The 25,838-nt window shown below is 63.3% G+C and overlaps 4 protein-coding genes and 1 non-coding gene across 9 annotated transcripts; 3 read left to right on the forward strand and 2 right to left on the reverse strand.

Moving 5' to 3' along the window:
- Positions 1 to 3,929: 3,929 nt before the first annotated feature.
- On the reverse strand, positions 3,930 to 5,905 carry RPLP2 (ribosomal protein lateral stalk subunit P2). The gene is made up of 5 exons (XM_026490432.4): positions 5,786 to 5,905; positions 5,475 to 5,598; positions 4,957 to 5,005; positions 4,138 to 4,236; positions 3,930 to 4,053 (listed from the first exon to the last, which is right to left on the reverse strand). The coding sequence occupies exons 2-5, from the start codon at positions 5,595 to 5,597 to the stop codon at positions 3,977 to 3,979; spliced, it is 348 nt and encodes a 115-aa protein (XP_026346217.1). The 5' UTR covers position 5,598; positions 5,786 to 5,905; the 3' UTR covers positions 3,930 to 3,976.
- On the reverse strand, positions 4,791 to 4,924 carry LOC113248819 (small nucleolar RNA SNORA52). The gene has a single exon (XR_003313625.1). It is a non-coding gene; the product is annotated as a small nucleolar RNA SNORA52 (small nucleolar RNA).
- Positions 5,906 to 7,244: 1,339 nt separating the features above from the next.
- PIDD1 (p53-induced death domain protein 1) lies at positions 7,245 to 13,727 on the forward strand. Of its 2 annotated transcripts, none has more exons than XM_026490430.4 (16): positions 7,245 to 8,021; positions 8,731 to 9,111; positions 9,432 to 9,848; positions 10,187 to 10,396; positions 10,486 to 10,540; positions 10,705 to 10,906; positions 10,987 to 11,112; positions 11,257 to 11,436; positions 11,525 to 11,672; positions 11,789 to 11,924; positions 12,004 to 12,154; positions 12,259 to 12,382; positions 12,462 to 12,580; positions 12,657 to 12,773; positions 12,885 to 13,090; positions 13,341 to 13,727. In XM_026490430.4, exons 2-16 carry the CDS (start codon positions 8,808 to 8,810, stop codon positions 13,597 to 13,599), a joined length of 2,754 nt encoding a protein of 917 aa, XP_026346215.1. In that variant the 5' UTR covers positions 7,245 to 8,021; positions 8,731 to 8,807; the 3' UTR covers positions 13,600 to 13,727. The 2 variants fall into 2 exon arrangements, with proteins under 2 accessions (XP_026346215.1, XP_048073471.1); XM_048217514.2 differs by having other exon boundaries at positions 7,246 to 8,021; positions 8,768 to 9,111.
- A 515-nt stretch (positions 13,728 to 14,242) lies between these two features.
- On the forward strand, positions 14,243 to 21,989 carry SLC25A22 (solute carrier family 25 member 22). Of its 4 annotated transcripts, none has more exons than XM_048217512.2 (11): positions 14,243 to 14,303; positions 16,405 to 16,571; positions 17,529 to 17,707; positions 17,812 to 17,937; positions 18,106 to 18,161; positions 18,906 to 18,996; positions 19,512 to 19,630; positions 19,748 to 19,922; positions 20,007 to 20,161; positions 20,241 to 20,316; positions 20,389 to 21,989. In XM_048217512.2, exons 3-11 carry the CDS (start codon positions 17,688 to 17,690, stop codon positions 20,540 to 20,542), a joined length of 972 nt encoding a protein of 323 aa, XP_048073469.1. In that variant the 5' UTR covers positions 14,243 to 14,303; positions 16,405 to 16,571; positions 17,529 to 17,687; the 3' UTR covers positions 20,543 to 21,989. The 4 variants fall into 4 exon arrangements, with proteins under 4 accessions (XP_048073469.1, XP_048073468.1, XP_048073470.1 ...); XM_048217511.2 differs by having other exon boundaries at positions 17,541 to 17,707; XM_048217513.2 differs by having other exon boundaries at positions 17,546 to 17,707.
- A 365-nt stretch (positions 21,990 to 22,354) lies between these two features.
- CEND1 (cell cycle exit and neuronal differentiation 1) lies at positions 22,355 to 25,559 on the forward strand. Its single transcript, XM_026490363.4, has 2 exons — positions 22,355 to 22,437; positions 23,851 to 25,559. The coding sequence occupies exon 2, from the start codon at positions 23,949 to 23,951 to the stop codon at positions 24,396 to 24,398; it is 450 nt and encodes a 149-aa protein (XP_026346148.1). The 5' UTR covers positions 22,355 to 22,437; positions 23,851 to 23,948; the 3' UTR covers positions 24,399 to 25,559.
- The last annotated feature ends 279 nt before the right edge of the window (positions 25,560 to 25,838 follow it).

The following is a 25,838-nucleotide window of genomic DNA, read 5'->3' on the forward strand; positions in this document are numbered from 1 at the left end:
CTTGGCTCAAGACCCAGCTGGTGCCAGGGCTGTGGAGGTCTGGGCTGCGGCTTGGGATCGCCCCCCCACCCAGGCCCGGGCTGAGAAGCCAGAGCAGGGCTTCCTCGGGACAGGGCCATCTGGGTCATGCAGTCCATCCCTCAGGCTCTGTGCTGTCAGCCACCCATACTTGGCACTGACGGGTGCCTGCAGAGGACCCAGGACGGGGTAGAGCCGTTGAGCAAGGTCAACCCAGACCGAGCCCTAACTGGGGGTGGAGATGAGGAGACATTGTTTACACAAGCTCAAATGAGGACAGAGAGGGGATGGAGTGTGTGGGCAGTTAACCCAGGAAGGACACAGGGCTGCCCAGGCTGCCCAACAGTATGCACAAAGGTGCTGGAGGGGGCGGGGGGGGGGGCCAGGCCTGGGCACTGGGAAAGAGGAAAGCAGGGGGTATCGAACTAAATCTGACCTAGACTTGAGTGTTCTGTAGTTTTGAGAGGGCAGATATGTTGCCTCTTTGGTTAGGTTTGTTCCTAGGTATCTTATGGTTTTTGGTGCAATTGTAAATGGGATTGATTCCTCAATCTCTCTTCTGTCTCATTGTTAGGGTCTAGAAACACAATGGATGTTTCTAGCAGCAATGTCCACAATAGCCAAACTGTGGAAAGAGCCAGATGTCCATCGAGAGATGAGTGGACAGACAAGATGTGGTGTATATACACAACGGAATACTACTCAGCCATCAAAAAACGAAATCTTACCATTTGCAATGACATGGATGGAACTAGAGGGTATTATGCTCAGTGAAATAAGTCAATGAGAGAAAGACAATGATCATATGATCTCACTCCTCTGTGGAATTTAAGAAATGAAACAAAGGAGCACAGGGGAAGGGAGGGAAAAATAAAACAAGGCAAAATCAGAGAGGGAGACAAACATAAGAGATTTTTTTTTTTTAAGATTTTATTTATTGACAGAGAGAGAGACAGCGAGAGAGGGAACAAAACAGGGGGAGTGGGAGAGGGAGAAGCAGGCTTCCCGCCGAGCAGGGAGCCTGATGCAGGGCTCGATCCCAGGACCCTGGGATCACGGCCTGAGCCCAAGGCAGATACTTAATGACTCAGCCACCCAGGCACCCCCCGTAAGAGACTCTTAACTCTAGGAAACAAACTGAGGGTTGTTGGAGGGGAGGAGGATGGGGGGATGGGGTGACTGGGAAATTAAGGAGGGCACGTGATGGAAGAGCACTGAGTGTTACATGCAACTGATGAATCACTGACCTCTACCTCTGAAACTAGCAATATGCTATATGTTAATTAATTGCGTTTTTTTTTAATTTTATTTATTTATTGACAGAGAGAGAGACAGCCAGAGAGAGAGGGAACACAAGCAGGGGGAGTGGGAGAGGAAGAAGCAGGCTCCCAGCGGAGGAGCCTGATGTGGGGCTCGATCCCAGGACTCCAGGATCACGCCCTGAGCCGAAGGCAGACGCTTAATGACTGAGCCACCCAGGCGCCCCTTGAGTTTGTTTTTTTTTTAAAGATTTTACTTATTTGAGATAGAAAGAGTGAGAGAGAGCACAAGTGGTGGGGAGGGTCAGAGGGAGAGAGAAGCAGACTCCTTGCTGAGCAGGGAGCTGGACACACGATTCGATCCCAGGACCCTGGGATCATGACCTGAGCCAAAGGCAGATGCTGTACCGACTGAGCCGCCCAGTTGCCCCTAATTAATTGGATTGAATTTCAGTAAAATTAAATTAAATTTAAAAAACAAAAACAGGGGCGCCTGGGTGGTGCAGTCGTTAAGCATCTGCCTTCAGCTCAGGGCGTGATCCCAAAGTCCTGGGATCAAGCCCTGCGTCGGGCTCCCTGATCTGCTGGGAGGCTGCTTCTTCCTCTCCCACTCCCCCTGCTTGTGTTCCCTCTCTCGATGGCCGTCTCTCTGTCAAATAAATAAATAAAATCTTTAAAAAAACAAAACAAAACAAAAAAGAACAAAATAAAAATAATTTAACCTCAAAAAAAAAAAACCACTAAAATTCCATAAACTAGAAAGATGAATTTGACCTAGACAAATGACCTTCTTTGTACATGGGGATCCTATCCCCCAAGTGCTTTGGATGAATGTATAGTGCGGAGTATGGCCCCATCAGGATGACCAGGGCCCCTACTGACTGAGCCCCTGGGGATGCTGCCAGAACCGGGGTGTGTGTGTGTGTATGTGTGTGTGTGTGTGTGTGTGTGTGGTACAGTGGGGATGAAGCAGACCCTCAAGCTTGGCCTGGAAAATCCACGGGTTCACCAGGGTGACCACCAAGAGGGCAGTGCAGGCTGAGCCAGGGACTTAGGAAGGTCCTCCCTGACCTGCTCCAAGAAGCCAGGGTCCAGGCCCTTCCTGCTTCTGAGGGACTGGGGCCTTGAGTGGTGGCGCTGCCCCAGTGCAGGGAGACCTCTGCCCCCATTTCCACACCAGGGTTGAGCTGTTTTGGGTACATATCCCTCCCTCCAGGCCCCTGGGAATGTCTGCTCTGGAGCCGGGAACACAACAGCGCTTCCAGGAACCCTGGCTGGGGGTGGGAGGTGGGCCTCCCCCTCCTCCCAGCCAGTGTGGACAAGAAGCCCTGGCGTTTGCTGTGTAATCATTCTGGCGGGTGTCATGCTCCCACTCACATGGTGTCCTCTGACCACACAGGGCCCTTCACTTCAGGGTCCAAGGTCTGCCCATGGACTCTGGGTCCTCTCCTCTGGGGAGCCCTCTAGCTGAACCTGGAGCCATGTCCCCTCACCACCTTGTTCTTGGGCATCCACAACCCCGCCTTTTGCCCACCCCCACTCACACTTGCCCCTTGCAGCACAGGCTGCTGGGAATCTTGCAATGATGCTCACTTTTTCCTCCGGGCCCTTGTCCCACCCGCCAGAGGGTAACCGGAGGGTTCTTAGGCCTTCTTTCCCACATCCCATGCACACTCCTACCCTACAGCCCTTCTGCAGGTCTTGGCTCCCTACCTGAGGGAGGCCCTCCACCCCCCCAGCTGTCCCTTGTTATACCCACTCTTTGCTCTTTCCCTATAGGACTTGTCCACCCACGGCAGGTCCTTTTTCAGAGCTCAAGGCTGACACACAACGGGAGCACACCCCACAGCCCGTTGCAGACCTAGAACCTTCACAGAGGGTAGCAGAGCATCTACTGAGTGGGCTGGCCTTGGCGGGCAGAGGACCCAAGGCCCAGGATGGCGGCTGGAAGGACAGTGGAACTCTGCCTCCCGTCCCCGATTCCAGCCAGAGCTTGGCAGGAGGGGCATGGGCAGGCCTTCGTGGTCACATGGCCCAACATCATTACCTACTTCCACACCTACCCAGGCCATCAGATAGCTGGGGTAACCCAGAGCAGCTATGGGACTGAGTTGCTCAAAAATTAAAGCAGAGCTTGAACATGAACTGGACCCAACTCTGCAGGGAAACCTCGGGATCCCACGTGCATCAGGCACAACCACCACCTCTGTCTCCTTTTGTGTAACTGAACAATGCTCACCAAGTCTCAGGGCAGCTGCTGGCCTCCACCAGCAGAGCCGCCTCAGAACAGTGGAGACTGCCCACTGCTGCTTTTTAAGTTTTCCTGTGCGTCCCCCTGAAAGCTTCACTATGGGAAGTCCCCGGCAGTCCTCAGGAGCCAGGACTGTACCCAAGAAGGCTCATGTCCCCCCCTGAGCCTACTCAAGGCTCGGCCACACCCAAGATCCACAGGAGATGTCCCCCCTCCCAGGTACCCATTTCTGCACCAGATTCCCAGCTTTTTAGGCAGTTCCTCCTGCCTGGGAACTCCACCTCATCAGGAAAGGCTCTGGTTTCTCCTGGAATGAAGGCCCACCCACCCACTGTGGGGCCCCTACACCTGCCCTGTGCCAAGGCCACACTCTTACAAAACGTTCACAGACACTCCATAGATACATAAAAAGGGTTTTATTTGTCAGTGGGTGGGGGTCAGCAGAAACCTAATCGAACAAGCCGAATCCCATGTCGTCGTCTGACTCCTCCGACTCCTCCTTCTTCTCGTCTTTCTTTTCCTCTGCTGTGGAAAGAAAGGGGGCAGTGAACAAGGCCCGCAGTGCAAGCCACGCTCCCAGCGGACGCCCTTGCTCCAGCCTCCACTTACCTGCAGCGGGGGCAGCGCCAGCAGCAGGAGCTGCAGACCCTGGGGCGGCAGAGACGGCGACAGCCCCACCAGCAGGTACACTGGCCAGCTTGCCAATACCTACAGGAATCAGGGAAAATGAGACCAGAGCAGGTGCTCCGCCTGAAGGCTACCTCGGAGACAGTCTGCCTAACGTATGGAGGCCCATCGCCAAGTGCCAGAGTCACCAGCTCCTCCCCTGTTCTCCCAGACAGACGGCTCTGCCTGTGCCACATACATACACCCCAGCCCCCTCACATTCCCTATCTGGAAACTTGGCTTCTAGGAATCCCTCCCCAAAAGACTGGGCCACGGCACCCCACCATGTTTACAACCCGGCAGGGACTGAGTCTGCTAGCCAAGTCCAGGTCCTCATGAGTGAGCTCAGACAGGACTGTTTGCTGAACTCACCAAGCGCACAAGGACAGAATATTTACTTCCAAACAATTCCCATCAGCTCCAGTCTTGCCACCAAAAAACCAACTGCACAGCAAAGAGGGGCAGGGACCTGTGGTCATCCCCAGCAGCCCCAGTCTGTGCTCCCAAGCCCCTCACCGAGAGCACATGGTGAACCCTGTTTACAAAATTGGGGTTCCCCTCCAAGAATTCCAGCCCCCCTGCTGCCCCGACACTCGGACTGTCTAGAAGCGCCCCTGGCACAAGCCCACTGAAGCCTGCCCACTTCTCTGGGTGAGGCTTCTAGAGTGCTCTGGTCCACAAGCGAAACCTGGCAGGCCACAGGCTGACCAGCAGGGATTAGGATGGACCCTGACAACGAAAACCCCCTGCACACAATCTCACCCTGGGCGATGACGTCTTCAATGTTTTTTCCGTTCAGCTCACTGATGACCTAGAATAACCATAACCAGCAGTTACGGGAGACTCACTAACACGCCCTCTGCCTTAACTTCACCTTCTCCAACCGGGGTAGGGCTGGCCACAAGACAGCGCGGTGAGAAGACGCCCCAAAGCCTCCAGGCCTGCCCTGTCCGGCCCAGCAGTTACCACCCACACGTGGCTTCCCCAAGACTCGCTACAAGGGGAACCAGGGCACGTCTAAGACTCCCCGACACAAACAGCCAAGCACCTCGACTTAAATCCCACCACACGGGAGAATGTCACTAAGGTGCGCTTCTCTGCAAACAGTTCCTAGAAGTTTCCGGCGGCGCCGAACTTCCCCGGAGCAGGCTGGAACTCCGCCTCACGCCCACCCGCCCTGGGGCTGCCTCGGACCCCCGCACACACGCGGGCACATCCAACTCCGCTTTCCCCGGGCAGAGGCCCGCGCCGAGGACGCCGGAACCCAGCGGGGCGGCTACCTTGTTGAGCCGGTCGTCATCCGCCTCGATGCCTACGCTGTCCAGAATCTTCTTGATGTCCTTGGCACTGGGGGAGGCGTTGCCCCCGAGGGCGGCCAGCAGGTAGGAGGCGACGTAGCGCATCCTGAGGCGGGAGAGCACAGGCGGCCTTACCCGGAGGCCTCCCGCCCCGGCCTCGGCCCCGGGCGCGGCCGCGCGCGCTCAGGCCCGGCGCCTCCTGCCAAGCCCCGGCCCGCGCCTGCCCACCCGCCTCCCGCGGCCCCCCACGACCCCGCAGGCCAGCCTGCGCCCCGGCCTCGCCGCCCACTCACTCGGCGGCGGAGAAGTCTCACGCGTGCGACCTCGGCGGCGTCAGGGACGGAAAGGAAGGCGCCGGCGCGGGGGGCGGGGGTAATCCGCTACCCAGAAGCCCCCGGGACCCGCGCGCCGCGCCGTGCGGGCGCCTTCGAGTGACGTCACGCGGCGCCCAGGCCGCGGAGACAAGAGCCTTCGAGCCGCGCCGTCCGGCTGCCGCAGCCGGCGAACTCCAACTCCCAGGGTGCACTGCTGGCGGAAGTGCGGGCGCGCCGCCTGCGCGGGTGCACCGCCTGCGCGGGTGCACGTGGCCGGCCCTCCGCGCTCGCTGCCGAAGGGGGAGGGGGGACGGTGGGGTTCCCGGCTTCAGGGACTGTGGGCAGTGGTGAGCTGCGGAGCCCAGCGGCCTGGGCCTGGTGGCAGCTCCCTTGCGGGGCCGCGTGGGCTCCAAACTGAGCTCCGCGCCCACGCGGACGTCAGCACACGCCACACATTCTTGCTCGGTGCCTGGCGGCCTGCCGCAGGTTGGCCCCTGAGGGAGCAGGCCCGGCCCTGCTCCCCCGCAACAGAGGTTTCAGAGCGAGGACACACACAGTAAACTATCTGGGCGGTCCCGGGCCCACATACACGCGGAAGGGTTGAGCCGGCCCTACGATCGGGGGCGAGCAGCAGGCAGAAGGGTCGGACGCACAGGCCCCGCGGTGGCCGGACATGGGTCCAGGAGCAGAGCCAGCCCAGCCCGCGCGGGGTTCCCACTACCAGGCGAAACTGCGGGTGTAGGCATGGAGCACTGGTGTGTTCGTGCAGACCACACCGTTGCTGCGGGGGTCGCCGCTGTCGTGACCCCCATCTTACAGAGGAGGTGGGGCGCAGAGAGGGTTTCTGGCTCACGGTCTCACGCTTGGGGCAAAGTGGAAGCCCTCCTGGCTAGTGTGGGATGGTACTGCACTAGGCAGGGAAGTGTTGGGTTGTCCTGATTGTGCTTAGAGGTCATGTAACACGTCAGAGTTACCCTTTCAGCCGCACAATTCAGTGGCTTTGGGTGCTTTCCCACGACGCAGCCGTCCCCAGCCTCTATCTCCAGACTGCTTTCCATCTTCCCAAGTTGGATTCCATGCCCATTAAAGCACTCCCTATCCCTTCCTCTAGCCCGTGGTACCCACCATTTTAATTTTTGTCTCAACGTCATTTGACTACTCTGGGGCCTTATTACCCAGCAAGCATACAGTATTTACCCTTCAGGATCTGGCTTATTTAACAACGTTCTCGAGGTTCGTTCACACTGTGGCGTGTTATCAGAATTTCATCCCCTTTTAAAGCTGAGTAATAGTCTTGTGATTGTTTTGTTTTGTTTTGTTTTGTTTTGTTTTTAAGTCTTCTGGCAGCTACTTAGGAACCGAACGTGGGACAGAAGCTGGGGAAGATGGAGGCCTGACAGAACTGCCCATCCTGGTGGGAGGGGCGGGGGGAGCTGGAGGAAAGAGGGTGCACATGCATTGATTTGGGGCAGAGTGGGTGAATGAGGTCGGGTGGGCTCTCTTGAGAGTCAGACCTAGTTTGAAGTTCTTGGCTTTGGCACTTACCAGTTATGCGACCTCAGACTGTCAGAGCCTCCTTTCCCTATGAGATGCAGACAAAGATGGAAGGAGGCAACAGGTGGGGAAGCCCACTGCTGGGGCATTTGGGCCAAAGTGATTGCTGGTGAAGCAAGATCACAGGAGTTGGGACCAGGTCTCTAGAGGAGGCCCAGGAAGGCTTCCCGGAGACGGAGGCCCTTGAGGCTGGCCGGGGAATGGCACATTTAGTGCTCTGGCTTCTGGCAGAAGCTGGATGTGCGGCGGCAGCTGCGGTCAGCCCCAAAGCCCTCCTCCCTGCCGAGATTGCACTAGCTCACTTTAAATTCAACCCGGGGCCAGAACGCACCCCTCCAGAGCGGGGCGGGCCCGAGGGCCGGGAATCTCTGAAAGGGCGGGCTCCGCGGCGCGCGACGCGGGACTTCCCAGCAGGAGAGCCGGACTGGGACAGACCAACAGGAAGCCGAGTGCGACTGGGCTGCCGGCTGCCGGTTGGGGTCCGCGGCCGCGTCTCCAGGGCTGTGGGCAGGCCAAGGGCAGGCGGGGCGGGAAGGGACCCTGAGGCCTTCGCCTGCGGCCCCAGCCCGGAGCAAGGGGCGTCCTGACTGGGCGGGACCCCGAGTCCCGGCCCGCTCGGGAACGCGCGCGCACCGGGGACGGCGCCCAGCTTCGAGCGCAGGTACGCCCAGGGCGCGGGCGGCCGGTGGGGATGGCGGGGTTGGGGGGCGCTCTCCCGGTCAGGACCGGCCCCCAAGCCGTCGGAGCCCCGAATGTGCAGACCACTGCCCTCCTCAGCAGGCCTAGGTGCGAACAGGAAGCATGAGAGAAACCTCCTCCAGCTGTCAGCATGTGGGGTCCCATCCCCAGGACCCAAGCCGCCCAGTGGCTCACACCCCAGCTCTCCCCGCGCCCCCATTCACTTCTCTGACACAGACGGTCAAAATCACCCCTCTCTTTGCCTGGGCCGCTGCCCCCACGTGGTAGATAAGAGTCCCCCTGGTTAAAGCTGGTGGGTGTGAAAGTTGGTGGTGGGGCTCCAGCCCAAACTCTTATCCCCAGAGAGGGTAGGAGCGGGGTGGACAGCCAGGATGACCTGACAGCTGGAGGAGTGTCTTGTTCAAATTTCCACAAGTGGGATGTGAAGCCTCATTTCTCCCTCCTCCCCCTCGCCAGGCTCCCCCGCACACAGGTCTCCCTGCCTGCTGCCCTCCTAGTCCGGGGGTTCTCCTTCCCCAGCCCTGTTTCAGCTGTGATCTGTTTAGCTGAGCTCTGGGTTCTGTGGATCAGCCGGCCTGCCTCAAATACTCCCCAGAGCCAGAATCCCCATGCCCCTGAGTAGGAGGAGGGCCCATGCCCACTCCTTCCCACTCCTCCCCCTGACTCTGCAGCCTCCCCGGGCCCTGCCTGAGCAGGCCTGTTTGGCAGGCTGGGACATGTCTGGCCCCGGAGGACAGCCGGGTGGGCGATGGCTGCAGAGGCGGAGGGGCTGGAGCCCCAGGCAGCTGCTGCTGAAGATGCTGCGGGAGATGCTGTCGGTGCTGTGGATGCGAAGCCCGGGGACCCCCCTCTCCTGGTTGGGAACCGGTTGAGGCTGGACCTGCACCCTGGGGGCTGCCACCGGCTGCTCCATCTGTGTGCCCAGCGGCCCCCTCAGCTGTTGGAAGTGGAGTTCTTGCAGCTGAGCGGCCACGAGGAGCCTCGGCTGCTAGAGGCCACCCTGGCCCAGGTGCCGTGCAGCCTGCAGAACCTTCGCTCCCTGGTCCTCAGAGGTGAGCCCCACCTGGCCCCAGCCCTGTCCCAGCCCTGCCCCCACAAGGCAAAGCTGGCTGAGCTCTGACTCCGGGATGCTGCTTCTGCCCAGTGGTCTCCCCGCAGACCCCCCAGTGTGGGTATTCTTCCTGGGCAGGTCATGGCTGATGGCTCTGTCAGCTGAGACAAGCCTGCAGTATCTGTCCCTGTCCTCCTGCATCTGCTGGTGTCTCCGTCTGTCCTTCTCTGGGTGGGGTTGGGGTAGAGGTCTGTGCCTCTGTGCTGAGCTGGGCCCTGGGATTCCGGCTCTGAGGGCCACACCTGCGTTCCCCCTTTCTAGGTGGACAACACTGGGACGTGCCGGGTGCCTGCCGCCACCGGGGCTCCCTGACCACACTGCCCGCTGACCTGAGTGGCCTGGCCCGCTTGGCCCACCTAGATCTGAGCTTCAACAGCCTGGAGACACTGCCGGCCTGCATCCCACAGATGCGTGGCCTGAGCACCCTCCTGCTGTCTTACAACCGCCTCTCAGAGCTCCCTGAGGCCCTCGGAGCCCTTCCCTCCCTCACCTTCCTCTCTGTGACCCACAACTGCCTGCAAAGGCTTCCCGCAGCGCTGGGATCCCTGTCCACCCTGCAGCGCCTTGATCTCTCAGAGAACCTTCTGGATACCCTGCCCCCTGAGATTGGAGGCCTGGGCAGCCTCACGGAGCTCAGTCTGGCTTCCAACCGGCTGCAGGGCCTCCCCACCTCCCTTGGTAAGTAGGAGTCGTGCCCCTCATGGCTCCCAGGCCTGACGGGGAGTGCCCTCCAGCTGCTGCCTGGTTTCCGCTCTCCTGTCCTCCACAGGGGCCTCTGCACACACAGACTTGGCCCACCTTGGAGCCTTCACTCCTCCTGGGGGGCCCTTGTTTGCCCTCCCTTCCCCGGCTTTCGAGGCTCCTTGCACAGACTTCCCAAGCTCCCTGAGTCTGTCCGTGAGGCAGAGACTGGAAAGGCTTCTCTGCTTGGCCCTAACATGAGTCTCCTGTCCTGGCCAGGGCTGGTGCGGCCCTGAGTGCTCCTCTGCGGGCCCTAAGCTGGCACTTGCCCGCAGTGGGGCTGCGGTCCTTGCGGTTTCTTGTTTTGCACAGCAACCTCCTGACCTCAGTGCCCACCGGCCTGGCCCACCTCCCGCTGCTCGCCCGACTGGATCTGAGGGACAACCAGCTCCAGGACGTGCCCCCCGAGCTACTGGACGCCCCCTTTGTGCGCCTTCAGGGGAACCCCCTGGGCAAGGCTCTACCTGCCCCCCGCAGTTCCCCAGGTAGGCGTGTTGCTAGGAAGGGTCGGGCCACAGACGGGTTGGGATGCAGGTACCATAGGTGTCCTAACAGCTTGTCTGTGCCTCCACAGAGACGCCCGTGATCCCGGAAATGCCCCGACTGTTCCTGAACTCAGATTTGGACAGGTGTGTGTGTGTTGGGGGGGCTGAAGATGCATGTCTCTAGCCTGTCATCCCGTCCATGATGAACACCGTGCTCACGGCCCAGGGGTCTTCTGGAGTTTCCCAGGAGTGCCCGATCCAGCCACACCCCTTCTGTTGTCTGACCTGATGCCCACCCTATCATGCAGCTTCCTTGTGACTCCCCAAGGCTGCTCAGTGACCCTGGCCTGTGGTGTCCGCCTGCGGTTCCCTGCTGGGGCCACCACTAGCCCTGTCAACATCCACTATCGACTATGGCTGCCGGAGCCACACCTCGTCCCCTTGGGTCCTCATGACTCCTTGCTCAGTGGTGTCCTGGAGCTGCAGCCCCATGGGGTGGCCTTCCGGCAGGCACGGCCTGGGCAAGTCGGGGGGGTGGGGAGGAGGGCTCAGGCATGGGCCCCAGTGCTCACACCACCCTTGCCTGGCAGGAAGTAGGTCTGTGGTTACTCTTTGTGCCCCCCCGGGACTGGCGTTGCCGGGAGGTGGTGGTCAGGACCCTGAGTGATGACAGCTGGAGTGACCTGGAGACTCACCTGGAAGAAGAGGCACCCAAGGTGAGAGCCACCCAGGCCTTCGTGGGAAGGAGTACTAGGGAGTGGCTCCCCCCAGACCCTGGTCACCCCTGTCTGCCCTGCCTGGTGGCTCTGCCCTGACACCCCTCTGACCCTGTTCCCTCTGACCCCACCTCCCACGCCCAGCGGCTCTGGGCTCAGTGCCAGGTGCCCCACTTCTCGTGGTTCCTCGTGGTTTCACGTCCTGTGTCCAACGTCTGCCTGGTGCCACCAGAAGGGACATTGCTGTGGTCCTCAGGACATCCTGGGGTCAAGGTCACATTCCCCCCTGGGGCCACCGACGAGCCTCGTCACGTCCGCATGCAGGTGCGGGCAGGGCAGCCACTGTGGGTGGCGGGTGGCGGGTGGAGCCTCAGTGCAAAGGTGGGTGTTCCAGGCACCCCATTTGCCCCAGGTGGTGCACGTGGCCAGCAGAGAGCTTCGAGCCCTGCTGGAGGAGCCTGAGGCAGCGGCCAGCCCCCTGCTGTGCCTCTCCCAGAGCGGCCCCCCAAGCTTCCTCCGGCCTGTCACCGTGCAGCTGCCTCTGCCCCCCGGTGTCACAGGTGAGAGGTGGCCAGGTGGCATAGCTGAACTCCTGGGCACTGGGTGGAGGGGGCTGTGCTCAGCAGGGGAGCCCCTGCCAGGGACGCCTCAGCCTGTGGCCCCCTCATGTCCCCAGGCCTGAGTCTGGATCGCTCTCGTCTTCACCTGCTGTACTGGACCCCACCTGAAGCGGCCTGGGATGACATCACAGCTCAGGTGGCACTGGAGTTCACCCACCTGTATGCTCGCTTCCAGGTCACACACTTCTCCTGGTCAGTGCCCCCCGCCCCGCCCCTCAGTCCCCTCCCCACAGTGGTCTGTGCAGCCCCCGCTCATCGCCAGCCCTCCCAGGTACTGGCTCTGGTACACCACCAAGACGTGCGTGGAGGGCCTGGCTCGGAAGGCCTGGGAGCGCCTGCGGCTGCACAGGGTCAACCTCATTGCCCTGCAGAGGCGCCGGGACCCCGAGCAGGTCCTGCTGCAGTGCCTGCCCCGCAACAAGGTGGGTGCCGAGTCCGGAGGCCAGGAGGGCCGAGTCGGAAGGGCAGGGGGCCTGCGGGGGGCCACGGGCACTGGGCTCGGAGCCAGTGGGTGCCCGCCCCCCAGGTGGACGCCGCCCTGCAGAGGCTGCTGGACCGCTACCGGGGCCCTGAGCCGTCCGACACGGTGGAGATGTTCGAGGGCGAAGAATTCTTTGCTGCCTTCGAGAGGGGTATTGCCGTGGATGCTGGTATGCCCCCCGCCCCGCCCCTAGAGGGGACGCTGGGGTCCGCTCCCCGAGCTCCCTGCTGAGCCCATCCCGCCCCCAGACCGCCCAGACTGCGTGCAGGGCAGGATCTGCTTCGTGTTTTACTCACACTTGAAGAACGTGAAGGAAGTGTATGTGACCACCACCCTGGACCGGCACGCTCAGGCTGTGAGGGGCCAGGTGGGTCAGCGGGCTGGGGTGCCCCAGGCTGCCCGGGCAGAGGCAGGACACTGAAGCCCCCTCATCCCCTCGCTAGGTGTCCTTCTACCGGGGAGCGGTGCCCGGGACGGTGCCTGAGGAGGCAGAAGCTGCCCGGCAGAGGAGGACCGGCGCCGGCTCCCTGTGGATGGCCACGCTGCCCATCAAGCTGCCGGTGTGGCCCGGGGTGGGGGACAGTGTGTGTGAAGGGGACGGGGCGGCACAGAAGCCCGGGGGTGGTCAGGGGGCAGAGGGCAGGGCTCACCGCACCCCTTCCTCCTTACAGAGACTGCGGGGGTCCCAGGGGCCAGAGCAGGGGCAGGGGACTAGCGTCTCCCTGGCGCCTCTGAACCTGGGTGACGCTGAGACTGGCTTCCTGACCCAGAGCAACCTGCTGAACGTGGCCGGGCGTCTGGGCCCTGACTGGCCAGCCGTGGCCCTTCACCTGGGCATGCCCTACCGTGAGCTGCAGCGCATCCGACATGAGTTCCGGTGAGTTCCTTTGGGCACCCTGATGCTGGCTCCAGGCCAGCCTCAGGCCCGGGTCCTGGCTGCTAGGGGAGCCTTCCCTGAGGCTGGGTGAAGTTCCGTCCAGGGTGGGTGGGGACAGGGCAAACAGGCAGGAAAGAGAGGGTCTGGCCACACGTCACCGAGGGAGCAGGGAATCCACCCGAGGAGGGTAAGCAGAACCTTGGGTGTGATGGCTGGGCCTCTCTGTCACCATTCTCCTTCTCCCCGCCAGGGACGACCTGGACGGCCAGATCCGGCATATGCTCTTCTCCTGGGCTGAGCGCCAGGCTGGCCAGCCGGGGGCTGTGGGGCTCCTAGTGCAGGCCCTGGAGCAGAGCGACCGACTGGATATAGCTGAAGAGGTGAGGGCTGTCTTGGAGCTCGGCCGCCAAAAGTACAAGGACAGCATCCAGCGCATGAGCCTGGCCCCCAGGGACCTCACCCCACCTGAGCCTTCAGCATCACAGTCCCCAGAGTCTGCCCAGGCCTAGACCCCACTGACTTCGGGCTGGCCCTGATGTACCCTGGCCAGTGGTCAGAGACCCCATTTTCAAGCCTGCCTGGCGTATGGGGACAGTGACCTCCCATATGTAACAAATATGCACTGTTGTGCCTGCTTCTCAGAGCTCAGTTTATTTGCTGGGTGAAGGAGTGGGCAGAAAGCAAGGGGTGGCCTGGGATCAAAGGCCTGGGCCCTGCTGGGAGGGGACCTTGGGTAAAGACTTCGCTACCTGCCCCATGTACCCGGGAGGGCGAGGCGCTCCAGCTACAAAGTAACGGTGCTGCACCAACGGATACAAAGTCACCGTGCGCGGGATTGTGCAGCAAGTGGCTGGGCAGGTGCTCGGCCAGAGCCATCCCCTCCAAGCGCCCACGGTGCGGCCAGGGACCGCTCCTGCCCTAGAACACCCTCTTCCCGGCATTCCCTGCCACCCGTTGGCCCGCCGGGGCTAATCCCTGGGTCCCTGGCCCATGCAGGACCGTGAGGCCCAGAGGCCAAAGAAGGGCCTTTTGGGGACCCGCGGCTGGGGCCAGGCCGGCGCAGTGGCCGCGGCGACCGGGAGGGGGAGCCGGAGCCCGCTTGCCGAGGGCCGGGGGCAGGGGGCGGAGCGCGCGCGCCTCCGCGCATTAGGAGCAGCCGGGCGCGCGGCACGGCGGGGAGGCGAGCGCGGCGGCGGCGGCGGCGGAGCGCGCGGTGAGTGGCTGCCCGGCCTCTCCCTTCCGCTGCGCCCACCCGACTGCTGCCCGGCTGCGGGGGCCAGGGGCGCCGAGGCGGCCGGGGGAGGTGACAGCTGCCCCGACGAGGCGGCTCCGGGGGGTCCCGGGCCGGCGGATGCTCCGACCAGCTGCCGCCCGGGTGTGGGAGGCCGTGCTCGACCCCGGGCGGTGCCGGGCGCGCTCCCCGCGCACACGTGTCCCCACGGGGTGGGAAGCTGGGCCAGAGCCCCAGAAGCGGAGGCCGGGCCGCGGGGGGCGCACACGTGGGGCCCCGCCGGACTTGTGTGGACACGTGCGTGGCTGTAGTCGCCACCGCCTGGCGGGGGCAGCGTGACCGTCTGGGCCCCGTCTGGACCCCCTCCAAGAGGGACAAGGGGCCTGAGCCGGCCTCCGAGCTGGAGCCCGCAACCTCCACCCCAAGCCTCCTTTGTTCGTGGGTTGGGGCCCCTCCGACAGCATAGAAAGCGCCCCCCCCGTCCCTAGGGGGAAGGGATGCGGGGAGATTGAATGGGCAGCCAGCGGCCAGTGCCGGACTCTGATCTTCACCCCCACCGCCTTCCGTGAGGGTGGGGGAGGGGGAGCCCAGCGGCTTCATTTGTGGGAGATTTTACCCCTGGGAGGGTCTGGAAGTAGACGCATCATCCTGTGGTGCTCTCTGTGGGCAGCGCTGTCCACTGCCTACCTTCGTCCTGAGTTTACTTGGCTGCAGAAGTGGAGACGGGAGGACGGTGAAGGCTAACAGCCCTGGGCCTCAGGCCCGGCCGGGGTTGCTGGGCTTCTGTGGCAACATGGGGTGCACAGGGAGGTCCTTCCACAGATGTCGCTGGGGTGGGAACCACAGAGCGAGGACCAACAAAAGGGGGTTCTGCGTCCAGCGGAACCCTTGCCAGTCTCCCCAGGGAGAGCCCCTTGATTCTCACTGCTGTCTGGCCAGGACCCACTTCCCTGCTCCATCCTGCAGCCTCAAGCATGTAGTGTGAGACCCCAGACTGTCTCCTCAGGCTTGGCGTCCCCGGGCCTGCCTCTCTTCCTGGCACAGCTGCTCTCCTCTTCACTTTAGACGCTCTGTCTGACTTCTGGGACCCCCATCACCCAGTGTCCCTTACCCCAGGTGGGAGGTGGGGTCTGGTGATGCTGGAGGTGGCAGGGTTCACTCAGTCCCCCAGAGGCAGGGGTGGGTCTCAGGAGACTGCAGAGACTGTAGACCCTGCCCCTGACAGCCTGGGGCTGCAGCGAGCTGGCTGTAGCCAGTCTACACCAGGAGGTGTGTGGGGTGGGGGTGGGGAGGGAAAGGTCAGGTTGAAGTTCAGGGGTCAGACTTTTATCTGCAGGCTAGGGCATGGGGAAGCAGGTGCTGGGGACGGAGGCCCTGGGGTGTGTGTCTGGGGCCCCTTGGCGGGTCAGAGAGCTCTGGGAGTGCCCATTCCCGTGCCCTCTGGACCTGCCAGCTGAACAGTCCTGTGGGTAGCAGCCAGAGGCCTCTTGAGACCTAGCCACCCCTTCCCTGGCCTTTTTTTTTTTTTTTTAAGACTTCATTTATTAGAGAGTGTGTGCGCAGGAGCAAGGGGGAGGGGAGAGGGAGAAGCAGGCTCCCAGTGGAGCAGGGAGCCCAATGCGGGGCTCCATCCCAGGACCCTGGGATCGTGACCTGAGCCGAAGGCCGATGCTTAACCATCTGAGCTCCCCTGTCCCAGCCCTGGATTTTTAATAGACGTGTGTCTTCGTCTGCCCTAGAGTGAGGTTTCCATGAAATGTGTCTTCACCCAGCAGACACACAGGTCTCACGAACAGGAGTGGGCACAGACCCATCTCTACCCCCACGGGACCAGATTGTCCACAGAGGCCCACAGGGTGCCTGGGCACAGAGAGCGCCCCATCCTCTGGGTCCCGGAGCCCTAGACAGATCCAGCCTGCAGGCTGCAGACAGGAACCCACAGGGCAGCCGGGGTCGTGGTGGCCATGGGCCGGGGTTCCTGTGGGCGGCTGGCCAGGCTTTGCCCCGTGGGCTGATCAAGTGTCCGAGGCTGGGCCCTGCCCCTCAGAAGCTGTCACACCCCCTCCCATCCCTTCTCCTGCAGCGGCTGAGAGCCTCAACACGCCCAAAGTGAAAGAGAAAGTCGCCCCCCCAAGGCCGGCCCCGCCCCACCTGGCGGCCAATCCTGGCAACGGGCACCTCCCTCAGCCACTGGGTCTCCTCCGTGGGCCGTGAGCCGTGCGGGCTGTAGTCCTGGAGGTGCACCTCACGGTGAGCGGGACTGGGGGCTGCGGGGTGGTGGGGCTGGAGGGGCAGGGGACACAGGGACAGATGGCCCAGGAAAGCTGAGGTGAAGGTCACCGGTCCTCAGAGGGACCAGGGGTGCGAGCCAGCCTTGTGACCGTGGGCGGCAGTGCTGTGGGTGAGAGCCTGTGACAGCTGGCCTCTGAGGGGGCCCAGGGAAGAGGCAGCGGGGAAGGCTCCAGGACTCTGGGAGGCCCCCGACAGGAGGCTTCGGAGGCTCTGCCACTGGCTCTGGCTCCCCTGCCCTGTCTCTAGTGAGAGGGGCCCTGTCTCCCCCAACCCCTAGGGCGGATGGGGGAACTAAACACAGGGAGCCTCAGTTGTCCCCTTCCCAGCTGCCCCGTACCCCGTGCCCCAGACACCTCCGAAGCTTCCAGAGGATCTGGTCTGTGCGTGTGTGTGCCTGTCTGGGAGTGAGGTTCCTGGAAAGGGTGGATAGGAGAGTGGGTGCAGGGCTGGGTGTGGGTGAGCAGGGCGCTTCTCCAAGGGGAGGGGCTGTCTGGGGTCCATGGGAGTGGGGGCTGTACCTGGCGTGGCAGCATCTACCTGGGTGGCTGTGAGCTGAGCCCAGGTTGTGGGGGGCCCCTCAGCACCTCCAGCCTCCATCCTGGAGGGGGCAGGCGTCAGCTGCAGCTGCCCAAGGATGAGGGGGTCACCGCAGTCCAGGGTTGAGATGCCTGGCTGGCAGATTCACTCCCCAGAGGCGCCTGGCCCTTTAAAGGCAGATTGCGCTCCTGTGCCCGCTCGGTGTGCACGTGAGTGTGTGAGCGTGAGCGAGGCCAGCTGGGAAGACGTGCCGGGCGGGGGCGGGGGCGCCTTGAGGGGAAACAGGATGGCCCTAGGGATGGGAGGGGGGTTTTGAGGGGAAGCTTATTTCTCTGGTGCGCCTCTGAGTGGTGTGTCCCTCCCTCCGCTGATTCCCAGAGCCTGTTCTAGAACAGAAGCCGTGGTTTTGAAAGTCCCTGGAGAGTGGAGAGCCGCCCCTTCCCCCTCTGTCCACCCGCACTCCGCCGCCGCTGCTCGCTCCGTCCTCCACTGGCTGGCGTCCAGCTGTCCGGCTCCTACCTGGGTGCGCTCAGTTAAATGGCTGATAAGCAGATCAGGTCAGAACGCAGCCCTGCCTTTGGTCTTGGCCCCACCCCGCCCCGTGTGTCGTGCTGACCGATGGCCGAGGAGGCCACTCCTGACACTCCCTCTGCTCACACAGTCTGCCAGCCAAGCTCATCAATGGCGGCATCGCTGGGCTGATCGGGGTCACCTGTGTGTTCCCCATCGACCTGGCCAAGACGCGGCTGCAGAACCAGCAGAATGGCCAGCGCGTGTACACCAGCATGTGAGCGTGCGGGGCGGGGCGGGGGCCACGGGAGGCGGGGGCAGGGTGAGGCTCAGACTCACAAGCCCAGCTCCTGCGTCCCCCACCTTGTTTGACAAGAGGGGAAGCTGAGGTCAGGGCTAGGATTGGAGCCGTGACTGGCCCCCAGCTCACCCCCGCCTCCTGCAGGTCCGACTGCCTCATCAAGACCATCCGCTCAGAGGGCTACTTCGGCATGTACCGCGGTGAGGCTGGGGGTGGGGCAGGTGTGGGTGGCACCCTCCTGCACCTGGGGGGAGGCAGGTGGCAAAGCCAGGCAGGGCAGCCCTCTTGGGCCTGGTGTGTAAGTGTGGACGTGGCCCGTGGGACCTGAGTGCTGGGCGAGTGACACAGGGTGGGCTGTCTGGGAAGGGGCAGTTCTCAGCGGTCCTCCCAGCGCATCGGCCCCATCCCCCACCTGCTGCCACTGCCGGCAGGCACGACAGGACACTGTGTCTTCACCGTGGTGGCTGTAGCCTTCTCCCCTGTCTTCCGGGGCAGGTGGGACTCCATCTGTGCTGGGAGACCGGAGGCGGGCAGGGACACCACTGCAAAGCCGCTTAGGAGACAATCCCCAAGACTGGCTTTGCCCAGACACTGTGCGGAGGGACCCGCCACTGCCTCCCCCGGCCCTAGCTCACCACCGGCCTGTGTCCTCCACCCAGTGCCCCGCCCCTGCCGTGGGAGCCCTTCTGTCCTCCAGGGGAGGTATTCCTCAGGGAGGCCAGAATGGGTAGACCATGCAGGGAGGGTGAGCGGAGCTCTTGGAGGAGCCACTGCCCCGTCCCTGCCTGGTCCTGCCCTGCCTGGCACCAATGTGGGTGAGAGGGCAGGAGGGGGAGCCAAGGAGTGACTGGGGTGGGTCTCTGCCAGCTGGGAGGCTACTGCTGGCTGAGAGCCTCCCCAACCCAGGCCACTGACCTGCCTGTGCTCCCCGCTGTGCCCCACAGGAGCCGCTGTGAACCTGACTCTTGTCACCCCAGAGAAGGCCATCAAGCTGGCCGCCAACGACTTCTTCCGATACCAGCTCTCCAAGGACGGGTGAGGGGCTGCGGGCCAAGGTTGTGAGGGGGCGGGGTCTGTGCCTCCAGACAGAGGACAAAAGCTCTGCCCCTCACCTCCTCCCTCTCGTCCTCCCTGCCTCCTGCACAGGGAAGGAAGCAGATGCTGAGTCAGTGGCGCTTCGGCCCCAGCGGTCCTGGCCCCCAGCCACCTGCACCAGCCCTTGTAGGGTGGGATTTGCAGGGGGCACCGACCAGCTTTCCCCTGTCAGGGGATGGGGCTGAGAGGGTAGCCCTTTGGGTACTTGAGACACCTACCTTTTCCACTGCTGTTTGCTTGAGAATGGCCCTTCCACCTTTCCCAGGCCCTGCTTGTGGGGCCCTCTGTCTGTTGGGCTCGGTGCCCATTGCTGGAGGGCCTGCAGGGGTACCGGAGGCTGGCATGTGCTGTACCCCTGCAGGGCTGCGTCCGCCTCTGCCACTCCCATTCCCCTGCACGCTCAGGGCAGCAGAGGCTTCTGCATCTGCACCACGGCCCGTACCCCTTCTCCACAGGCAGAAGCTGACCCTGGTTAAGGAGATGCTGGCGGGCTGTGGGGCTGGCACCTGCCAGGTGATCGTGACCACGCCCATGGAAATGCTGAAGATCCAGCTTCAGGACGCAGGCCGCATTGGTGAGGGTGTGGGAGGAGGGGCAACAGCTGGGTGGGGGCAACAGCTGGAGCCCCATCCCCTGCCCCGTGGGAGGCAGTAGGAGGGGGAGCCAGCAGGCCCATCTCTTCTCTCCCCAGCTGCCCAGAAGAAGATACTGGATGCCCAGGCCCAGCTGTCAGCCCAAGGGGGCGCCCAGCCCTCCGTGGAGGCTCCAGCTGCCCCCCGGCCCACAGCCACCCAGCTGACCCGGGACCTGCTTCGGAGCCGGGGCATCGCTGGCCTCTACAAGGGACTGGGGGCCACACTGCTCAGGTGGGAGGGAGGGTGAGGGTGGGAGGAGGGAGGCCTGGCCACTGTGCACCTCTGGGTCACCAGGGTCCCTTCCTCCCCCCACAGGGACGTCCCCTTCTCCATTGTCTACTTCCCCCTCTTTGCCAACCTGAACCAGCTGGGCCGTCCGGCATCCGGGGAGAAGTCTCCTTTCTACGTGTCGTTTCTGGCTGGCTGTGTGGCCGGGAGCGCGGCCGCCGTGGCCGTCAACCCCTGTGATGGTCAGTGCCTGGACTAGGTCCTGCAGGGGTGGGGGTGGAGGTGGGCTGGGCCTGCGCTGACCTGCACTCCCCCCTGCAGTGGTGAAGACAAGACTCCAGTCACTACAGCGCGGCGTGAACGAGGACACCTACACGGGGTTCCTGGACTGTGCCAGGTGGGAAGGCCCTAGGGGCGGGGCGGGGGTGGACCGCAGGCCGGTGGGGCCCTGACCACCCTCTCCCCGCAGGAAGATCCTGAGGCACGAGGGCCCCTCAGCCTTCCTGAAGGGCGCCTACTGTCGTGCCCTGGTCATCGCCCCGCTGTTCGGCATTGCTCAAGTGGTCTACTTCCTGGGCATCGCAGAGACGCTGCTGGACCTGCTGCAGCGACCCCAGCCCTGAGCCTGGCGGCCGCCCACGCCCTCCAGCCAATTGGGACCAGAGTGGGGCCGGAGCCAGGTGGCCCGCCCAGGACCGAGCGGGAGAAAGTCTCTCCCCAGCCTTCCCACGTGGATGGGGGGAAGCAGAGGAAGGGGTGCAGGGTCCACATGGGTGGTGCACACAGGGGCCCCTGAGGGGTCCTGCCTGCACCCCCACTGGGACCAATGTCTTATTTATGTAGAAAACGCAGAAATCTTTACATTCCTGGAGCCAGCCCCCGCCACAGCTCCGCCCCGGCCTGAGTACCCCAGGAACAGAGCTGGTCTCTGGGCTGGGCCCCCCAGGCCTGGGCTAGGCAGGCGGGACCCTACCCTCCAGTCTACCAGCTCTCGTCCCCGAGGCTTGGCCCCTAGTCCACAAAGGGGACCCCGCACAAACCTATTTATTAACTTGCTGAGTACAAGTGCTCTGTCCCTCCCTGTGTCCATCCGTCCAGCCTCTCCCTGCCGCTGCCCTTCTTGCCTTGGCCAGGACTCCACTTTGTCCCCCAGCTAGCCTTGTGGGAGGATTGGGGTCTCCTGCCCCCCATTTTGAGCCAGGAGTCCCAGGCGGGGGTCACATGGAGTTCTGACTCCCAGGGCAAGCCCCCCATTCCAATGTGGGACCCAGCATCCCTCCTGGTGGGCCTCTCTACCCCCACCCCAGGCTGGGGGCCCATAGCGTGTGAGGTCTGTGTGCATGTGCAAATGTTCTGGGGAGCAGGTTGTGTCCACCAGCGCTCCACTGGCCTGGCCCCTCAGAGATGGGGCTGGGGGTGGGGGGTGGGGCTGCTGGCCTTACCCACATGGCCAGGTAATGTGTGTGTGTTTGTGCTGTGTGCACCCTAGGCTCCCCTCTGACCCCATTCAGGAATGTATTTTCCCAGCCTGGTTCTTGCTGCACCTCAGCGGACCCCTCTTCTGAGACCCCCTCCAACCCTGGGTCCAGGATTGGCCAGTGGGGAGGGCAGACATGAGGACCAGTATGGAGCCTGGGGGTGTCTGCTCCCTCAGTCCTCCCAGGGCCCACCCTACTTTCTGGGCCTTTGCATAAGGCCGCTGACCACACTGTAAGCTCTGCCCTCCCGAACCGCCCTCCCTCATTGATGTTGTGAATTGAGGCAGGCCTGCCCGCCCCGCCCCCCCCAGGCCACGTGATTGTGTTGGTGATCGACCCCGATGTGCCGGTGCTGTGTACCCCCACCTGGTCTCCCTCCTCGGAGGCCCCTTCCCGGTGACACTACCTGGGGCTCAGGCCTGGGCCCCCCAGTTCACGGTTGTTCCTGGGAGCTGCCCTCTCCCACCACATCTGAACCTTGGAAGCTGCTGCTGCTGCTTACAGAATTATATTTTTTGTTTTGAAGAGTTTTAAGAAGTTGTAACTTTTTGTGTCTTGTCCTGTGAGAAGATAAATAAATATTCTAAGTAGACACCTTCTCTCTGAAATCTGTTAGGGCAGGGCGGGGCGGGGGCGAGGGTAGCCTCTCATTTTGCAACCTGCTGCCCCTGCGGACCTCCCTCGGCCCACCCACCCGCTGGCCGACACAGGGCCCGGGAGGAGGGCCCCCTGCCGCCCGCACTGGCTGGTTTGGGGGCGCGGGAAGGGCAGCCCCCTTTCTTCCCTGACTGCAAGCCGTCCTTGGGATCAAAAGGGGAGCTTGGGCTTGGGGGCCCCAGACTGCCCCACCAGCCGGGGGCGCCGGGGTGGCCAAGAGGGGGCGGCGCTGGGGTGATGTGGCCCCGCCTCCGCGGCTGGCGGCGCCGAGAACAGTGCATTGTGGGAAACTCCCAGTCCCCGCAGCCGCAGCCGCAGCCGCCGCCCGCCCTGGTCCCGCGGAGAGCGCGCAGCGCCGAGGTGGGAGCGCCGGGAGCAGCAGCGTAAGACAACGGGGGCTACGGGGCCTGGGGCCCGGGGTGTGACGGGGCGGCCGCGCGGGGCGAGTGGGCGGCTCCCGCCTTGAAGGTCACTGGGGGCGCATGCCGGGCCCCTCGCTCTCTCCAGCCCAGCGGCTCCTGGGAGGGGGAGGGGGCACCGGCTGACGTCATTGTGAACCAAAAATAACAGGGGGTGGGGGGGCGGGGAGGAGACCACCTGCCCTTTGCAAACTTGACGCCCAGCAGCGGGGTGCCCATCCAGAGCACTAGGGGTTGAGGGGCTGCTGGGACTCCCTGGGAAGCAGCGCAGCAGCTGGGCTGCTCACTGGGACACCCCCATTATGCTGTGACCTACAGGTGACCTTCAGGTGTGGTTAGTGTGCCTGGCCTGGGTGGAAAACCTGGGCCGCAGCTTCCCCCATGGGCTCCCTCCCCCTGTGGGGAAGGGCGGGGGGGGGGGGTTCTAATCCTCTCGGAGGAGAGGCAGTCAGGTGGTGTCTAGGTGTTCAGGGAGAGATGGCTCAGGCCCAGCCCAGTAAACCCAGTACTCGCCAACTCAGACATTGAGGATCTGGGCCAGGCTTTTCCCATAGTCTGGAGCCCCCATCCTCTGCCCTGGCCCAGGTTTGAGGATGCTGAGGCTGATGGACATGGCATGTGTCCACCCCAGGCTCACACCAGGGACACCCTCCCCACCCCTTGCCCGAGAGGCAGGCACAGCCCCAGACTCAGGAAGGACTCCCTGTCCTTGAACTGGAGCAGGAGAAGCTGGTCTTGGGGGTGGGTACCGGCAGCTGGGGAGGGGCAGGTGGCTTGCCGGGAGGCACAGGGCCTGTCACTGCCTGCCTGACTGGCTTCTCCAGCCTCCCAGGGAAACACCTCAGGTGTGCTGTACCCCCGTTCTGGCAGCCTTGGGCCCATTCCCCCCCACTGGCACCAGAGAGCACAGACTCTGGGTTCCTGCCTTGCCCTCCTCTCCACTTGGACCCAGTCCTCCCAGGAAGGTGCACAGTTGCTTCTGCCCAGGCACACCATAGCTGCCACGCCCTCCAGTGACCACACATCCTCCTGAGGACTGGGTGGGCTCTCACTTCCCCATCAGGGCCTCCCTACCCCGGGCCAGATGGAAATAGCACGTGTATGGGCAGGACCATGTTGCGGATGGCTGGTCTCATCCTGCACCCCCAGCCTGTTCAGGGCCAGCGGGCTCTGCGTGTGTGGTTGGAGGGGCTTCTCAGGGAGTGGGGGGGGGGGGCAGATGGAGATCAGGCCCTGGAAGCAGAACATCCTGAGTGGGGTCTCCTGGGGGGAGGGGTGATCCAGAGAACTGGGCAGGGTCTCCATGGGGACAAGACGGGAGGGGGCTGAACAGGAGAGCTGAGTCTCTTGCCACAGCCTCATTGTGTCTTTCTCCAGGCCTAGATAATGCCCAGGGGTGAGCTGTCCTGAGCCGCTGAGTTCCAGCTACCTGTCTGTTCACGCACACCCCACGTAGCCTGCCAGCACCGCCCACCATGGAGTCCAGGGGGAAGGCGACCAGCAGCCCCAAGCCTGACACCAAGGCTCCACAGGCCGCTGCTGAGGCCAGAGCCCCGCCAGCTGCAGATGGGAAAGCCCCCTCAGCTAAGCCTGGGAAGAAGGAGGCCCAAGCAGAGAAGCAAGAGCCTCTGGCGGCCCCCACACCACCAACTGCCAAGAAGACCCCGGCCAAGGCAGACCCTACCCTTCTCAATAACCACAGCAACCTGAAGCCGGCCCCTGCAGCACCCGGCAGCTCCGATGCCACCCCCGAGCCCAAGGGCCCTGGGGATGGGGCTGAGGAGGATGAAGCCCCCAGCGGGGGTCCAGGGGGCCGTGGCCCTTGCCCCTTTGAGAACTTGACCCCCCTGCTGGTGGCTGGGGGTGTGGCCGTGGCAGCCGTAGCCCTAATTCTTGGTGTGGCCTTCCTGGCCCGGAAAAAATGATGGCTGGTGCCCAGGTGGGGGCACAGCCACTTCCTGTACAGATCTCAGGAGCCTAGTGCATGCCGAGCTCACACACAGCTATCTATACACCCGTACACGCGTACCATATAGACATGTATACCCCCACACACGCAGAGGGACAGACACGGACAGGGCCCCCAAGCTCCCTCGCTGGCCCCCGGCACATCCCCCTCCCAGGCTCCAGGGTTTACTGAGCAGCACAGGACAGAGCTCCCACGTGGGGCAGAGGTCTCGGCCAGGGCCACGATACCGGGGGGCAGCGGGAGGAGTGGATCTCGAGTGTGGCCCTCTTGCCTACGGGCAGGCGTGTTCACCGTGGGCACACTCGCGTGTGCCAGCCGGTCCCGAGAGGCCTCCGTGATCCCGTGCGCTTCCTGGCAGCAGAGTCCGGACGATTCCCCAGGGTTGGGCAGGGGTCCGGGATGGGCTCCAGCGAGGGCCCAGCCCATGTGGGGACATTAAAGGGTATGGCTGTCTCACTCGCCCCATTTCTGCTCTTTCTTTGTAGCTGGGCAGGGCCTGGGCAGTGGGCTGACCCGAACCAAGCTGTGGCAGTGCTTCCATGCCACCTCTGTCCACCGCCTGCACCCTGGCTGGGTGGACAGAGCCCACAGGCCGGTCTGGGGGGACTTCCACCATTCGCCTTCCAGGGGAGCCGCTGAGGCTGGGGCCACCTCACTTCCTGCCCTGACTCTTCCTCGTCCTGCAGCAATTGTCCTTGGGGCAGCTGAGAGCCTGGCAGGGAGGCCGGGGATGGGGGGATGTCGAGGATCTGCCCGGTGGCTACGCTAGCCTCACCCCTGTAGACCGCCCCTCCCACCTCACCCAGTGTCCTTTGATTCTAACAAGCGTATAAATGCAATAACACAGGTAGAGTAGAGCTGCTCGGTGGGTGACCATCGCCCACGTCCACCACCCTGTTGTGCCTGGAGGGCGACTGTGCTCTGCGGTCCCTCCTCAGCACATCGGATCCCAGCGTGGCCCGTGGCACGATGGCAGTGGGCGGGCTCTAGAGGGTGGCCATGGGCACTGTGGGCACGGACACGCCCTGGCCTGGCCAGCCAACCGCTGGAACCCTGGGCCTGAGTGGAGGCTGAGTCTGAAATAAACTCTGTTGTCTAATGGCTGGGCTGGTGTCCTCACCTACCTGGGGCGGGGAAAGGCAAGGGCTTCCCATGGGGGTGTGGGGGTGGTCACATAGCCACACCACCAGGCTTTCCAAGGAGGAATAGGGAGCTTCAGCTGCCACCACCCCCCACCTCCCGCCACCCCCATGCTTTGATCCTGGGCCCTGCCCCATCCCAGACAGCCAGACCCCAGAGGGACTCTCACCACCTGGGCTGCCAGCCACAGTGCACAGGGCAGGGCTGGGACTGGAGCAGTAAGGACATGGGAGGGGGAAGGAGGACCTCGCTCTGA

Source organism: Ursus arctos, unplaced genomic scaffold, assembly GCF_023065955.2.
Source record: "Ursus arctos isolate Adak ecotype North America unplaced genomic scaffold, UrsArc2.0 scaffold_23, whole genome shotgun sequence".
NCBI classification, from domain to species: domain Eukaryota; kingdom Metazoa; phylum Chordata; class Mammalia; order Carnivora; family Ursidae; genus Ursus; species Ursus arctos.